Raw genomic sequence first — 18,364 nt, forward strand, 5'->3', positions numbered from 1 at the left:
ATGTGTTATACGTTTCGCATAAGATCAAATACATTTATTGCATTTATTTATTTTCTATTTTTTCTATTTGTTACTTGACACTGTAAGACCTGCACTCTATTTCTTTTCTAACTTCTCGTTTTCTTTAAAAAAAAGGGCCTTGGCTTGCTAGACCTGTCCCATTTAAAAAAAATGTTAATGACCAAAACAGCCATATAAGCAGCATCATTGGGGCAGCAGCTAATGGTGAGAGAGTTGGGCTTGTAACCCAAAGGTTGCCGGTTCGATTCCCACACCGGCAGGATTTGAAGGTGGGGATTGTGAATGAACAGCGCTCTTTCCACCTTCAATACCATGACTGAAGTGCAAGGCACTGAACCTCCAGTTGCTCCCCAGGTGCTGAAGCAATGGCTGCCCACTGCTCCCGTGTGTGTTCACAGTGTGTGTTTGTTTGTTCACTTCTCACTGCTGTGTGTGTGCACTTGGATGGGTTAAATGCAGAGGGCCAATTTCGAGTATGGGTCACCATACTTGACAATACGTCACGACTTTCACTTTCATAAAATTAAAAACAGATTTTTTTTTTGTCCATGTTTTTTTCCCACATGTAAACTAATTAAATATCAGTTATTACGAGTGTCTGAAAATGTAAATGCAATGGTTGCACTTACTGAGTATATACAGTATGTCACAAGAGTGATTACATCCTTCACATTTCAGCAACCATTTTAGTATAAAATGTTGTTTAATAACTTAATAACATACAGCTATTATTGTCAAAATATCTGGCAACAAAAGTGAGTACACCCTAAGTGATCACAGCAGTATGTTGTTTAACCATGCAAAGCCATATGTCCTATTCATCATGTTTATGTTTTTGTCTGCTTGACAGGACCATAGAAAGTTGTGTGTCTTGTATTAGAGCAGTTGAAATTAGGAGGTTTAAGTACAATTCTCTCATACTGACCACTGGATGTTCAACATGGCATCTCATGGCAAAGAACTCTCTGAGGATTTGAGAATTAGAAATGTTGCTCTCCACAAAGATGGCCAAGACTATTAGAGGTTCAGTAACACCCTTAAACCGAGTTACTCTACAGTGGTCAGAGTTACACTACAGTGGTCAGAGTTACACTACAGTGGTCAGGGTCATACAGAGGTTTTCCAAGATGGGTTCCATTCAGGACAGGCGATCAACGAATTCAACGTATTCAAGGGTCGATCAACGAAGTTGAGCACTCGTTCTGTGCGTCAGGTGCTATCCTCAATAACCAGATGCATGAGTGCTGCCAGCATTGCTTTGAAGGTTGCAGAAGTAGAAGGTCAGCTTGTCGCTGCTCAGACCATACGCCACACACTGCAACAAGTCAGTTTGCATAGACGTTGTCCCAGAAGGAAGCCTCATCTGAAGCTAGCTCACAAGAAAGCCCACAAACAGTTTGCTGAAGACAACCAAGAGCATGAATTACTGAAACCATGTCCTGTGGTCTGATGAAACTATAAGATACACTTGTTTGGCTCAGATGGTGTCCAGCATGTGTGGCAATGCCCTGGTGAGGAGTACCAAGAAAATTGTGTCTTACCCACAGTCCAGCATGGTGGTGATAGCATCATGGTCTGGGGCTGCATGAGTGCTGCTGGTTCTGGGGAGCTGCAGTTCATTGAGGGAAACATGGAGTCCATTATGTACTGTACATTCTGAAGCAGAACATGATGCCTTCCCTCCAGAAACTAGTCCGAACAGCAGTTTTCCAACATGATAATGATCCCAAACACACCACCAAGACGACAACTGCCTTGCTGAGGAAGCTGAAGGTGAAGGTGATGGAGTGGCCAAGTATGTCTCCAGACCTGAACCCTGTTAAGCACCTGTGGGGCATCCTCAAGCGTAAGGTGGAGAAGCACCATGTGTCTAACGTCAAGCAGCTCTGTGATGTCATTATAGAGGAGTGGAAGAGGATCCCAGCAACAACCTGCAGCTCTGGTCAACTCCATGCCCAGGATGATTAAGGCAGTGCCAGACAACAATGGTGCTAACCCAGTATATTGACACTTTAGAAAAGTTCACTTAGGGTGTACTCACTTTTGTTGCCAGCTATTTTGACAATAATGGCTGTATGTTGAGTTATTTTCAGTGGACAGTAAATCTATACTACTGTATAAGCTGCACATTGACTACTCTAAAATAGATCCAAGTTTCATTTTTATAGTATTGTCCCTGACAAGATATACTAAAATGGTTGCTGAAATGTGAGGGGTGTACTCACTTTTGTGACATACTGTATGTCTCAAAACACACAACAGGAAACCATTTTTAATGGTTCTAATCGTTAAAAGAAGGTTTGTGATGTTTGTAATGGTATGTGTAGTGGAAATCATTAGAATTTCTGTGATGTCTTGTTTTTTCAGCAGAGAGAGTATCTTGTGATTTGGTCGTACTGACTTACTACTCCTTACACTACTAACGTTTTAAAGACTTAAGAGCTAGTTTAAGTGCTAAAATGCATTGTGAAACACTCTTTCTTTTTAGGAGTCCTAACTTTAGGATTGACACGCCCATTATTTTTAAGATTTTCTTCTAAATTGGCAAGTTATGAGCTACTTTTAGCCTTAAGATATTTTGTGAATACGGGCCCAGATTTGGAGAAATGCTTTGCATCACTTGCTCATGAATAGATACTCTGTAGTGAATGGGTGCCGTCAGAATGAGAGCTAATCGAAACAGCTAATAAACACTTCACAATAATCCACACCACTCCGGTCCATCAATTAACATCTTGGGAAGCGAAAAGCTGTGTGTTTGTAAGAAACAAACCCTTCATTAAAGTCTTTTACTTTAAACTGTAATTTCTGACCAAAATCCTCCAGTGAAAAAGTCCATCTCCTGTTGTATCTCACATCAAAATCCACCCACATATATTTGTTTAGGACTGGTTTGGACTGTTTTTCATTGATCTGAGTGTAGGAGATTTCTCTCCTGATGCAAACCAGACCACTTTTTTCACTGGAGAAAGCAACATTATATATAGAGGACTTGTAGTTTACCTGGAAACAACAGTTTGTAGTTAAACGCGTCTTGATGGAGTTGCTTACTGCAAACAGACAGCTATTTTAACTAGTGGACTGTTGTGATGTTTTTATCATCTGTTTGGACTCTTATTCTGACGGCACCCATTGGTGAGCAACTGATGCAATGCTACATTTGAAGAAACAAACTCATCTGCATCTCAGATGGCCTGAGGTTCAGTACATTTTAAGCAAGTTTTAATTTTGGGGTGAACTATTCCTTTAATTCAAATAGATAATTGCGAATTTAATTCAGATTTATGACATCTCTGAATCTTTTTTTTCGCTGATTGTTTTTGGCTCAGATTCACACAGACACAAGGACAAACATAAAGACCGTGAACACAACCACAAAGAGCACAAGAGAGACAAGGAGCGAGAAAACCCAAAGAACGGCAACAGGTGATTCCTTTTATTACTTCCGTTCGCATTTATTTCAAGGTTTCTAAACATCAAAACTCATACTTTGTCCTTCGTTCTTTTCTTCTTCGTTACTCCTCCTTGAAAATTGATCCAATTCTTCCCAAAATTGGCTCAGATGATCTTTGGACTGAGCTGCAAAGAAATTACTGAATAAAAAATTATTGATAACTTTGAACACAGCGCCACCTAGCATTCATGCTTATTGGTTGGCTCATCTTTGATCTGCTGTAATAGTTTGCAGTGGTGGATGGCATTATTCATTTATCTATTGTTCTAAAGTAGAAACCCATCTTTCTTTCATTTGTTTTACAGTGAACACAAAAGCTCTTCTGAAAAGAAGCATAGAGAGAAAGATCGGCTCAAGAACAAAGAAAAGCAAAAAGAAGAAAAGGTTGATTTAATTGTGCCATACCAGAGAGTTTTCAAAATATAATGAATGAAATATGTGCCTTGTGTCTCTGAGTGTGTTTGTAAATCCGATTTTGAGTGTGTTTTGTATTTTTGTCAAGTTTCGTAGTTCTGATGGGAAATATCGTGATAAAGAGAATGGCTTTGTAAGGTAAGACAAGTCATATTCCTCATCTCAAGTCACAGTGTTTTGCTTTGAACATTGGAAAGTAATTCCTTAAAATAACATCTCACTGCTTATGTTTTGTTTCAGCTCTCTGTCAATTAAAGTGGAGGAGGACAATGGCTATCATCACAGCATCAAACATGAGAAAGCACTCAAAAGAGAGCGGGATGAAGATGAGTATGTCCGATAGGATCTCTTCCCATCATCCTCAGCATATGCACACGTTTGCTAAACCGTAATGAGTTCCATTTGTAACGCAGGTATGAACACAAACCCAAAAAGGTAAAAGTGGACAGTGAGAAGAAAGTGAAAAAACGTAAACAGGAGGACGATAACAGTGATTATGAGAAGAGGGAGGTATACGTCACTCTTTCTCCTGAACTATATACACCTTTGCTTTAGCTTTGTACTGTTACTCATGTCAGATCTGACCCGTTCAGGAAAAGAAACCAAAGAAGAAGACCAAAGAGGTAAAGAAAGACACCACTGGAGGGAAGAAGAAAGCAAAAAATGAGCCGGAGGAGAAGTGGAAATGGTTAGACATACAGAAGTCTATACTTAAAAGTAAATGTAAAATGTTGCTCACTCTTTGTCTTTAATGCAGTATTTGTCTGTCCTCATCGCTTTCTCAGGTGGGAAGAGGAGAAATACACAGATGGCTCCAAATGGAGGTTTCTGGAGCATAAAGGGCCTGTGTTTCCTCCGCCGTATGAGCCCCTGCCTGACCGTATCAGGTTTTATTATGATGGTGAGGAGTGTTGACCTTTGACCCCACCACCTGTCCGCTCTCATATTCTACTCAAAAACACTGCACAATACTCTCCTAAAATAATTACAGCTTGACCTATCTTTTTTTTTCTTTTTTTTTACAACCAGTGGAAGTATTTTAAGTTAATTAACCTGCATAAAGTGCTAATTTTTTAGTGCTGAGGCCTTTTTTTTTAGGTGTGATTGTTTTAGAGACACTCCAGATGGTTACTTTTATCGGTTTACCTGATATTTTTGAAAGAGATAACAAATTAATTAGAAAAGACCAGCAAGCAGCAATTAGTGGGGTTCAAGTGCTTTAAGGCATTTAAGCACATATGAAAAAACATATTATGCCTGTAACTGCCTAAATCAGTGATTTAAAACTGCATTTTTGGCAAATCCAGGTAATTTACCATAGAATCACAAAATCAGCCATAAATAGCACAGGTATATTTGTAGCAATAGCCAAAAATACATTATATATGGGTCAAAATTATTATATATATTTTTTAATGCCAAAAATCATTAGGATATTAAGTATGTTCCATGAAGATATTTTGTAATTTTTTTACTGTAAATATATCACAACTTAAATTTTGATTAGTAACATGCTTTGCTGAGAACTTCATTTGGACAACTTTAAAGGTTGATAACTCACTTTCACTGTTTGAGTTTCCGCTCGCGGCCGTCTTGCCAGTCAAGAAGTGTCGATCTCCGAATGCGAATGAATGGACTCCATAGGACGAAATATTAGGCTTATATGAGGCTCTTTTTACAACTAGAAGGTTAATATTGTTTTTCACTTGCGACGAAACAACGAATTAGCCTGGCATTTATATGGAAATATGCTTCAGGAGCCATCCATCCTCGCATTCGGAGATCGACACTTCTTGACCGGCAAGACGGCCGCGAGCGGAAACCCAAACAGTGAAAGTAAGTTGTTCAAAACCTTTCTTTTTAGTAAACTCTGTGTACACAAACAATGTTCTCAATGCTGGAGGTCATGTGTAGAGACCCAGGTGATACTTCGAGCAAAGTTTCATGGTGTGTCGAGCCTTCTTAGTGTTGTAAAAATATCGATTATGATGCGCTCAAAGTTATGCCCCTAGTACTCCCATTCCCGTAATTATGCTTTTAGATATAAGTTTGTCTCTCTTACAGTAAAAAAAAACAGCCCAGGTTGCATTTTGGCAATAGTTATCCTTTAAGAGAACTGATGGGGATGTTCTTTTAATTGTTATTCAAGCAATGTATGTCTCGTGACCAACTCACCATGAACACACTTCACCGTTGATCTCACTCGCGGATAACTGGCTCTCTCTCTCTGCCCGACTCTGGCTGGATCAGCAGGTTGCAGGATGTGTGGCACGTTATACACGAGTGTTGCCAACAGGGACGGTGTAGAGTGCCCTCTGGTGGACAAACTATTCAACGCCAACACTCATGACATGGTTGAAGGGTGTTTCGTCCGTTTTTATTTTATTTTTTAAATATTCATTTATCTGCCATTATAAATGCCGATACCGATAGTTTGGAAAATGCCTAATATCGGCCGATAATATCGGTCTGCCAATAAATCGGTCGGGCTCTACTTCAAACAATAGTATGAAGCAATTTAAAACATTAATCAATGTAAATTGTCATAATCGTAGTTAATAATCGCAATTACAATTTCAAAGAAATAATCGACAATTATGATTTTTGTCATAATCATGCAGCCCTAACTTCACATTTTAACTGGTTACAAAGGCAACACCTTAACTTACATTTACTATATATTAATTGTAAGATAGCACAACTAATCAGTCTTAGTTTTGGATAAATCTTTATCAATGCAACATAATGAGTGACTAACCTAATGTAAGGTTAATTAGAAAGAGAAAGACGAAACAAGAATTAGACCAATTAACAAAACAATTGACAAAACTTAGTGAAGAGGGAAAATTGTCATGGAAAACACTTGTTGGTTTGCCGTTTAAATTTATTTTCAAGATCTGAGGTAAACTATCTGTTGTTTATTTCAGTATGGCTATAAATGACACAAAATGATATTCAAACTCACATTAGACACTTTCAACACTGAATAAAGCACATAGTCAGTACCTGAGATTATAATTGTCATAGTTTGTGTTGTTGCAGCCGCCACGATAGAAACCCTTTCTAAAAAGGGTCAGATATTATTGTGACCACTGCTCTACGACTTACGGTTTGGTCTGCCCGATCGGTTTTATGTGGAGATTGCTAATCCTTGGCCATTCCAAATAGGGTTTCAGTGCTATGCCCCTAAATATTAGTCAAAAGTATTGGTAAAATTGATTATGAGTCAGTTTGTAAAAAAAAAAAAAACTCAGCATGTATAATGACTGATCTTCCAATGTTGAGGTAATTCTCATGTGGTCCACAGGAAAGGCCATTAAACTGAGTCCCGGTGCAGAGGAAGTGGCAACGTTTTATGCAAAAATGCTTGACCACGAGTACACAACTAAAGATATATTTAGAAAGAACTTCTTTAAAGATTGGAGGAAGGTAATACACTGTGCAAGACATTACTTCTCTAATATTATTGTTTTTATCACAAATGCCAGTTTTAAGGGAATAGTTTGATCAGCAGCTTTAAAATAGTGTATTAGAAACATTGTCTAACAAATGTTCCTTTTAAGGAAATGACATCCGAGGAGAAGTCAAAAATCACAGATCTTAAGAAGTGTGACTTCAGTGAGATGAACGAGTATTTTAAAGCACAATCCGAGGCCAGAAAACAGATGTCAAAAGAGGAGAAACAGGTTAGTGGGTCACTGCACCCGAATCTGCACATATACACTCATTTTCTGTCGATCAGAGAACTCATCATGTTTCCACAGAAAATTAAAGAAGAGAACGAGCGCATTCTGCAGGAGTATGGATACTGCGTCATGGACAATCACCGGGAGCGGATTGGTAACTTCCGGATCGAGCCGCCGGGTCTGTTCCGCGGCCGTGGAGATCATCCTAAGATGGGCAAACTGAAACGCCGCATCCGACCCGAGGACATCATCATCAACTGCAGCAAGTCAGTCCCTGATCATTCAGTGTTATTACACTCTTAACAGTAATGGGGCTTGTATGTTCAGATATTCATATAACAAAATATATACAAATTAATACCTAAATAGGGACATAGTAGTATACTTAAAGTATGATGTAAAGTTCACTTAAAGAAAACGAGTATACTCAAAGTTTACTAAAATTATACTTTTTATATACTAGAAAGTGGGCCAATTTAGTCCCAAGGAGTATTGAAATAGTACCCTTAAAAGTATACTACTAGTACACTGATATTTGTATACTTACTACATGAAGTATACTTCAAAATCTACTTGAACTTTACTTAAGTATATTTAGAGGAGTAGTCCACTTTCAGAACAACAATTTACAGATAATTTACTCACCCCCCGTCATCCAAGATATTTATGTCTTTTTTTCTTCAGTCATCAAGTAATTATATTTTTTTGAGATAAACATATCTGGAAATTTCTCCATATAATGGACTTAAATGGTGCCCCGATTTTTGAATCTTCAAAATGGCGTTTAAATGCAGTTTAGATGCAGCTTCAAATGGCTGTAAATGATCCCAGCCGACGAAGAAGGGTCTTGTCTACTGAAACGTTCGGTCATTTTCTTAGAAAAATATATTTTTACATACCTTTTAAGCACTGAAACTCGTCCAGCACTAGGGCTTGTAGTGCGCATTCCCGACTTTACGTACTGCGTCCACTGTGCTCTGCAACGCAGCGAATGCTTGAAGCACAGGGTTCGTACGGTCATGAAAAACCTGGAAAAGTCATGGAATTTTAAAATGGCAATTTCCAGGCCTGGAAAAGTTTTGGAAAATTAAATTATCCCACAAAGTTTTGGAAAAGTCATGGAAATTTGTTTCACCATGTCTGTATATTAGAATATTGCTGATAATTTAGTTTAAATTCCAGTTAACGAGCGCACAAACGGTCACGTGATCGGTCGCGCGGGGTAACCAGTCTATGGGGGTAACGGCGACTCGCAGATTTGTATCAAATGTAAGGCCATAAAAAGCTACCAGAGCTTTTGACATTTTGCGACCCCTGAGCCGTCAATGACTCCCTGTCACTGACACTGCGCTCCACTTAACTTGGAACTGGATGTTTTATTTCTCTCTCTCTCTCTCTCTCTCTCTCTCTCTCTCTCTCTCTCAACCAAACCCTGTTCCGGCATTGCACAAACTGCATGGCTATTATAAGGGTGTGAAATATGACGATTTTTTTTTATTGTGGACAATTAAAAGATCTCCACAATCTGCTTTTGTAGAAATATAGTAAATTTCGTGCTACAGTGCACATTCTGTCAGATACAATTCTGCCGCCTCCGTGTCAATATACTGTACAACGCACAAAGCACACGTATGTTTGCAAGATGTCTGTTAAAGATCTCTTGATCTGGAAAGCATCTGCTGTGTACAAACGTCTGGCAGACGTCTGTAAGATGTCAGTTTTACATACATTCTGAATCACAAACATCTAATAGAGGTCTATTTGACATCTGATAGGAAACGTCCAATAGACATATTGCAGATGAGCAAACTACGTCTTGTAGATGTCTTGCAGATGTAAATGAAGATGTTTGAAGTTGGGAGCACCAGTGCTACCAAGTAAAAAAGTTAATTTCGAGCCCTGGTACATATACATTTCATGAAACATTAAGTCATGAATATTTACTTAAAGTCATGGAAAAGTCATGGAATTTTACTGGTAAAAATGTGTATGAACCCTGGAAGCAGTCCCATCACCTGACTAGCCGATTGTTTGTAACAGTGGAACAGATGTGGTCCAGTCGTGACAGCACTGAGATTCCTGCTCCGCTCGAAATGGCTGGCATTTTCCACACTTGCACCACCATCTCATTTGAACGCGGTCTGCCCGAGGCTTGTGTTGCCGTCGCAGTTTTCTCTGTGTATTCCGGCTCAAAAAGGTAGGAAACGGTGATAAACTCCATCTCATGTGCTCCTCCAGCTTCAAAGTCGTCCGACATCGTTGTACTTTATGTTGTACCTTGTTGCTAAAGAGTATTTGATTGCGTTGCACTTCTCTCTTCTCAAGTTCGCTTTGTAAACACTGGGTCTGTAGTTTCGCATACGTCACGCGTGTCCTTTCGACGCGAGTAAGTAAAGTCGGGAACGCGCACTACAAGCCCTAGTGCTGGACGAGTTTCAGTGCTTAAAAGGTATATAAAAATATATTTTTCTAAGAAAATGGCCGAACGTTTTGGTAAAAAAGACCCTTCTTCCTTGGCTGGGATTGTTTACAGCCATTTGAAGCTGCATCTAAACTGCATTTAAACGGCATTTTGAAGATTCAAAAATCGGGGCACCATTTAAGTCCATTATATGGAGAAATTTCCAGAAATGTTTATCTCAAAAAACATAATTTCTTGACGACTGAAGAAAAAAAGACATAAACATCTTGGATGACAGGGGGGTGAGTAAATTATCTGTAAATTGTTGTTCTGAAAGTGGACTACTCCTTTAATAAATTAAACTTGAAGTATACTTCTTTTTGGTAAGGTTAGTCATGAAAGTGACTCTCTTTAACTCACTTAAGTGGCCTTTTATGCCATTAATATTATATTATCTGTAAGCGCATATTTGAAGTACACTACAAGTGCACATACAGTACAATTAAGTACATTTCTTTATCACGAGGGTTAGTTTCTCTTACCAAAAAGAAGTATATTTTTAAGTATGCTTTAAGTAAAAAGTATACAAATGTCAGTGTACTAGTAGTATACTTTTAAGTGTACTATTTCAGTACTCCTTGGGACTAAATTGTCCCACTTTCTAGTATATAAAATTATACTTTTAAGTATACTGGAAGTATAACAGTAGTAAACTTTGAGTATGCAACTAGTTTACATCTATGTTTTCAGTTTGTACTGCAAGTATACTAAAAGCAAACTTATATGTGTACTGATAGCTTTTTAATTAAATCATTTTTTATGCATATTTAGTACACTTTGAAGTATAGTCTCAGTAAACTACTAGTTTAGTAGTTTTATACTGCAAGTATACTCGTAAGTTTTCTTTAAGTGATCTTTACATCATACTTTAAGTATAGTACCATGTCCCTATTTAGGTATTAATTTGTATATATTTTGTTATATGAATATCTGAACAAAAGATCAAAAGAAAGAACAGGGTATCTGCTTGTAAACAAAAACACCTTATTCTAGCTTCATGCATCTTTTTCTAAACACTTGAATATAAACAAGTTTTATAAATAAAAAAATAATTTAACAACATTTTGATTAAAAAAAGCTAAAAAAAAAGACTATTTATGATAATCAAAATGTAGATGGAGTCGATCAACACCCCAAAGTTTGAAAGTCATTATTACCTCTTCATGGGTAAACATTTTATTCCATAACGTTACACAGTTTTCCATATCTATGGTTTTGATGCTGTTTTATGTCTGACGATTGTGTTAGATTACATGTGGAAGCATCTGTTGTTTCGGTTTCTTCTTCACTTGTGTTTTAGAAATTCTGTTCAGAAGATGTATAACAGCACCCCTAGAGTATAACAATGAAAACACGGATTCTCAGAGCACAAGTATAGCTCAAATATACTTAGACTTTTTCTAACTATAAGTCAGGTATACTTAAATGTAATTTCAAGTATATATCTGAGAAGTACATAAAGTACATAAAAAGTAGACTGAACGTACACTATCCTATTTTTTAGGTTAAACAACGTATACTAATAGCACACCTGAATAATCTTCTTTTTCGTAAGGGTTAGTGGTTAATAATCTGAGTACACTCTAAAAAGTGCTGGGTTAAAAAATAACCCAACCATAACCCAGCTGCTGGGTAACTATGGGACAGAACACGCGTTGGGTTGTTTTGACCCAAGTGCTGGGTTAAATCATTTGACCCAAAATGCTGGGTTGTTTATTTGACCCAACCAGTGGGTCAGATTAACTGTGTTGCTGGGTTAAAAACTACCTAAATATTGGGTTATTTGTTGTCTAATTGCCTTGCTACCTTTATATTTACCAATAATAATATATAAATCACAAAAGAATGTAAAATTATTATTGTTTTTCTGTAATACAGTTACACAACACAAAAAAATGCATCTGTAAATGTCAATTTAATGAGTTTTCATATTTCTTTTTAATACAGTTTTCAAATAGGTGCAGCTGTCACACATTTTGTCCAACCCTTACAGACACAAATAACGGTTTTAGTAGATCAGTTTCTTTTAAACACAAAACTGTAAACAAGGCACACTATATTCATATTCTTTATGTCAACATTGCAGCAGCAGAACACTCAAAAATGAATTATTATCAAATTAGAATCATTCCAAACATTGTGCCATTAAAACTAAGCCAAACAAAGAGTCCACCAGACAATTCTTACAATTTAAAACATGTTACAAGTGGCCAAGAAAAAAAAACTTTTGCCCTCAAAAACTTCACACATGAAGACTTATGTCCATCAATATGATATACTGCAAGCTGGAGAAATTCCCAGGCAACAAGTCCGCTTCAATGGCATGGCCTGGAACAATGGCGATGGTCTAGAAATGTCGTTGTCTCATCCCAAGGCTCAAATCCACCATGTTGGTCCCCACCTGTTAATTATACGGCATTTAGTCTTGCAACATAACTAACATTTTAAGTTAAGTGTATTTTATGAACATAAACATAGAGGCATGAAATAAATGCTCATTTTGCTTCTCAACTTTTCATACAGTTGTGGTCAAAATTATTAGAACACTAGTATTTTCACCAGCTAAATAAGGCTTTAAGTCAGTGATTTCTCTTTTGCTGTAGTGTGTCAGTAGGAAATATCGGTTTACATTTCCATTCATTTTGCCATTAATTGTGATAATCCAGTGACATTTTTGTTTGCACAACAGCCAGTGCTCCACACAGGATCTGATCTCATCATCATCCAGAAGAACTGTGACAGCGTCTCCAAGATGCTCCAAGAGACCTGCCTGCAAAGTTACAGTACTGTTAAGAGTTTTAAGCACTTGTCTAAAAATGTCATAAAATGATGCTGTCAAAAATAATGTCATAAATAAATGTTCTTTATCAGTTAACCTTGATTAACTAAATTAAATCAACATTTGGTTTGACCATCCTTTTGCGTTTAAAGCAGCTTTTGCCCTACAGTAGGTGCACTTGCACATAGTTTTTCAGGTAGCTTTGCAGGTAGGTCTCTTGAAGCATCTTGGAGACGTTGTCACAGTTCTTCTGGATTTAGTCTGTCTCAGTTTGTTCTGTTTCTTCATGTCATTCCAGACAGACTGGATGATGATGAGATCAGATCTCTGTGTGGAGGATTGGCTGTTGTGCAAACAAAAACCTCACTGGATACACAATTAAAGGCAAAATGAATGTTTGGAAATGTAAACTGATATTTCTTACTGACACACTACAGCAAAAGATAACAAACACTGACTTAAAATATTTTTTTAGCTGGTGAAAATACTACTGTTATAATAATTTTGGCCACCACTGTGTTTATATATATATACACCCTTATTAGAGCAGAAAACGTAAAACAAAACTTACAGGTTGTACGTCAATGAATGGCCTCCGGGATTCCGTGGTTGTGGGTCTGAAGACCTTTTCTCCAGAGTGGGCAGGACTTTGAAAGCACTTTCCCCGTTAGCATCTAAACCATAGGAATAATATGCAAACTGTGAAACATATTTTATAATCAAAACAACAAACTGAAACACTTTCATATGAAGATTTCTTCATTCCTTTAAATAATGCAAATTAATTCCCACCCTCATTCAACTACTGCAGGTTAAGTTTAGGTATGGGGTCAGATTCAGGGATGTAGAATATGCTCATGCAGAATAAGGCATCAGTTTGTGCTTCATAAGTACTAATTGACAGCCAATATACAAGCTAATAAGCAACTAGTTAAGTGTTACTGTACCATTGTATTTACCAGTTGATGTGTGTCAAATACAGTTGCATATGTTTTTTATAGATTGAAATATTATAAGAAAAAGCTTACCTTAAGTCATGTCACCTTATCCCTTGCTGAGCACTCGCAAGAATTAGGTCTGCAACTGTAGCCCAGTCTTCAAAAAGTCTGCCTCTGGATATAGCTTCCTAAAGTATTGTGAAATCTGATAAAATCTGAAAAACAAATGTGGTTCAATAAGTTTAAGGTTTATACTGGTCTCCTAGTTTGTAATGCAACACAGGCATTCACTAAAATGCCGTTCACATGCCGCGCCTAAAAACGCGTGAAAACGCAAGACACGTCGCTTTCTCATTCTTTCCAAAACGCAGCTTGCTCTCACATGGCGTCTGCCGTTGCTAAGCAACCATGTCCCGTGCCTGGAAAAACGAGCTTCCATTACGAACGGCATCTACATCTGAAATAACAAACTTCAGTGCGCAAAAAACACGACATGTGAACGTCCACATACACCACGAGAAATTAAGTCTAACTTTACATACTGTAGCTAAGACAACATTACATTTAAGTAATAAACAATAGTACATACCAGTCATATTGTGGTTTAACATTATTAAAGTAAGGGACATAGCGTTTTAGCTAATGCAGATAAGTTACCTCAAGGAAAAAAGCGCGAAAATGCTCAACATAAAACATATGGATCTATCGTTGGATTCGGCACGTCGCAGACATTTACTTGAAAAAATATATATAGATAAATTTTTGTATGAAATTATCTAATTTTGACAAAACATTACAAAGCCATACAGTATGCAGACAGTAAAGGAACTTACCCCCGTATTTCTGACCTACTCTTTCCATAAGGCGTTAAAATAAAGGCCATGTGTATACTGTAAGTTATACAAATAACACTACACACACACACACACACACACACACACACACACACACACACACACACACACACACACACACACACACACACACTTTATATAACAATAAAGCGATTGTTGAGGCAAAAAAGTACATCGCTAGGGCTAGGCTGCTTAAGTTACAACGTTCGTCATTCACGGAATAAAATGCCAACCCCGCACAGCGACATATCAAATATTGCATTAAACAGTGAAATCAGTGTGCTCTAAAACACAATTTATTAAAAATAAAGGTAAATAATGATATAATCATATTAATTTACCTTATAATCCTGCTTGCTGCGAGGTGCGTGACCGCCTGGCAAGGAGACGAGTGAAGAATCCAGAATGTTCGATGAAGTGAAAAAAATAAACAAACCGGTTGGGTCAAAATAACCCAACCCAGGTGTTCATAGAGAAAGAACCCCTTATAGTCCATTTGACCCAGCATGATCAACCCAACTGTGTGTTTACAGTGCCTCAAACAACCCAACATTTTGACCCAGCACAATTAACCCAGCAATGTGTTTACAAAAATAACCCAGCACTTTTTAGAGTGTAACTGAATGTGACCTGAGGATTTGTTCCTCCAGTAAATGTAAGTTCAGATAGAAGAGAGTTTGTCTGTATTTAGCTGGCCATTGTTGTTGTTGTTGCTCACCGGTCATAGAGGAGTTGTTTATCCTGAGAGTGTGTCAGAGGGCCGCTTCCTTTGAGTGTTGTGGCCGGCCTGATCCTGTTTTGCTTCAGCAGATGTGTCATGCTCAAACTATAAGATAACATCTTTCAGACGGATCTTCGACAGAAGGAATGTCCATTTCCACATTGGATTTCACTGTAATGTTAAAACAAAACCATTTTCAGAAATGTGATGGTCATCCATTATCTGTTTTTCTCAGAGATTCGGTTAACCCTAAACCGCCGCCGGGCACCAGGTGGAAGGAAGTCCGTCATGACAACAAAGTCACATGGCTGGTGTCGTGGACGGAGAACATTCAGGGCTCCATTAAATACATCATGCTCAACCCTAGCTCCAGAATCAAGGTCAGAAACAGCAAACACTAAGTGTGTCCTACATAATTTGTTCACTAAATAAGGACATGTATCATACTGAGAACCTGTGGGTTGTGTATTATAATGAGAACACTGGTGGTTTGAAGTACGACAGACTTCTTAACAACATTTTTGAAGATGATGAAGTAACTGATGAGCGGTAATCTCACGATAATTATTGCAATATTTTAAGGCAAAAACAGTTTTTTCATGCATCTGTCAAGTTTGAGATTTTGGGCTTTTTGGTTTTTCATAAAGTGTTTTTTCAGACTAGTGGAAAGAAAAGACACTGTTAAGTGTTTCTTTTTTTGGCACTTCATCTATTTGTGTCAATAGATATCAATTACAATACGTATTATTTTACCCAATTCACCTGCATTATTATTTTGTCTAATGCATTTTGAAAGATCAAAATTAAGAGCTCCAACCAACGTTCTTAACTAAGTGAACCTAAGTCAGAAAAAAGTCAGTGAATTGACTTGTACTTGAAATTTAAAGGGGACTCAACTCTATTTTTATTTGTGGTTCACTGTCTCAGTCTAAATTACATTCAGACTGGTGTTTTAGGAAGACAAACAAATAATAATAATAACATAATGACAACAGTGACAGCAATAGTCATGTATTGTAAAACAGTTGCACTGTAAAATAAATGAAAATGAATATTTCATAGGTGTATTATTTCTGCTTTACACTACAGTAGGAAAATGACAATACTTCTTTCCTAATTTCTACACTTGAATAAGATATTTTGAATTTGGACTGCAGTAACGTTAACATTTCATACTGCACTTTTAAGCTTTTATTTTGACGGAAATGGCAGTCGAGCTTTTATTTTGAAGGAAGACTCTAGTTCAGTGAACACAGGCTTACAAAAACATGTCTCACTACAAATCTAGTAAAATGCTGTGATCATCTGCTGCGAAAATAAAGCATGACTGGTGGTTGTTTTGTTCCCAAATGCTAAACTCACAGTACCTGAAATAAACAAGTTCACTGCATTCATTTTCTATGAATGGAGCCGCACTGAGGTGCCAAAAACACCAGATCACGAGCTGATCGCCTGAACGAAGTGCGCACTTCGCTTTAATATGCGCAGTGAAAACAGACTTAATGAATGTCACACCCCATTGGACTGTTCATGTTGGTTTTTCCCTCTTGTGCCCATATTTGGTTGTTCCTGTTTCCTGTTCTTTCTATGTCTTTATTAGTTATCACCTACACCTGTCGATGTCTCATTAACCTGTCTATATATGTTAAAATTCAGTTCAGTGTTTCTTTCGCCATTTTCGCAGTGTTCAGTATTTCACCGTCGTACGCCTCCTTCAATCATCTGTGACAGAAGATCGGGCCATAACAGACAAAAGGAACAGTTAGCAGTGCTTTTACCCACACATTTTTTTCTTGTTTTCTGTCAGTATTTTTATTTATTTTTTGTCATGGATGATCCCGCTGTCTTCGTCCCCTGCTGGAGCAGTGGGGACGCTCTCTCGAGGACCACACCACCGACTTTGTGTTTCTTGCTGGCCTAACAGACTACCCGGACTGCTGCCCCTGCTACTTCTACCGGACTGGACTCAACACCACCACACGAACGCAGCTGTCTGGTGAGGGTCGTCGAGAGAGCCTAGCTGCCTATATTGAGTCGGTGCTGGTGTCATGCAGATCTTCGCTGACCGTGGACGACACCAGTCCCACTCAGGACCCAGAGCCCAGCCAACCACCACCCCGACTCACGGAGCCAGAGCCCGAGCTCACCGCGGACTGAGAGCCAGAGCCGATAGTGACAGAGCCACCACCAAAGGCAGCAACAGTGCAAAAGATCACCAAAGAGCCTGAGCCAATCTTGTCCGACCAGGTGCAAGAGCCAGCCACTTAACGCGATGGTGAATGTTTCAGGGTGCTGTGGAAAGCACCGCCCACTGCACCTCCGCTGAGGTGAGCGAAAACTGGATCTGGGACATTTAGATATGGAACAAGATTTGATTGATTTCACTGAGGATATAGAAATGGAACTTCCTGCCTGCCTGGAACTATCTTTCTGCCCAAACAATCTGTCTTGAACTCCCTGCCTGCCTTGAACAATCTGTCTGCCTTGGTCTGTCTAAAGCTGAATCAGCAGGACTGCTAGATGGATATAATAGAGGGAGGGTGGGTGGGAAATTCAGGCAGGTAGACACTACTGCCACTGCTGTCTCCTGACAGCCCCTCAGCTCACCCTCAGCCCACCATCTGTGTGGTGGGCTCGCCACGGATCTGCCAGTCTCCATCAGCATCATGGTTGGAAGATCCCTCATCTTCGCCTCCAGCCTCAGAGTCCCGGACTCCGCCTAAGCCCTCTGACCCTGTGGCTCCACCCCGGCTCTCAGCTCCCTCATCTCCACCGTTGCCTGTCACCTGCCAGCCCACCAGATCCACCGGGCTCCCTCTTCCCTCCGGCTCCGCCTTGGTCGGTCGCCGTCCCGCCATCGCCTCAGGACTCCACTCCTCCGGCTGCACCTTGTCACTCCGTCCCACCGGCTCTGTTAGGCTCCTCCTCCCTCCGGCTCTACCTAAGTCGCTCCACTCCGCTGAAGACCTCTGGACCTCCGCTTCGGTTGCCAGAGCCTTGGTGTCACCCAGGATCTCCGTCTCAGCCTCGGGCTCC

At 38.9% G+C, this 18,364-nt stretch overlaps 1 protein-coding gene across 1 annotated transcript in view; it reads left to right on the forward strand.

Annotated features, from left to right (window-relative positions):
• Positions 1-18,364, forward strand: part of top1b (DNA topoisomerase Ib) — a 33,036-nt gene that overhangs the window by 1,625 nt on the left and 13,047 nt on the right. Inside the window, exons 3-13 of the mRNA XM_073823084.1 lie at positions 3,351-3,447; positions 3,781-3,859; positions 3,978-4,027; positions 4,130-4,219; positions 4,303-4,399; positions 4,483-4,577; positions 4,675-4,790; positions 7,197-7,318; positions 7,453-7,575; positions 7,654-7,841; positions 15,564-15,708. Coding sequence (XP_073679185.1) covers positions 3,351-3,447; positions 3,781-3,859; positions 3,978-4,027; positions 4,130-4,219; positions 4,303-4,399; positions 4,483-4,577; positions 4,675-4,790; positions 7,197-7,318; positions 7,453-7,575; positions 7,654-7,841; positions 15,564-15,708 — 1,202 coding nt within the window. The remainder of the gene's footprint in view (positions 1-3,350; positions 3,448-3,780; positions 3,860-3,977; positions 4,028-4,129; positions 4,220-4,302; positions 4,400-4,482; positions 4,578-4,674; positions 4,791-7,196; positions 7,319-7,452; positions 7,576-7,653; positions 7,842-15,563; positions 15,709-18,364) is intronic.

This window comes from Garra rufa, chromosome 18, assembly GCF_049309525.1.
Source record: "Garra rufa chromosome 18, GarRuf1.0, whole genome shotgun sequence".
NCBI lineage: Eukaryota > Metazoa > Chordata > Actinopteri > Cypriniformes > Cyprinidae > Garra > Garra rufa.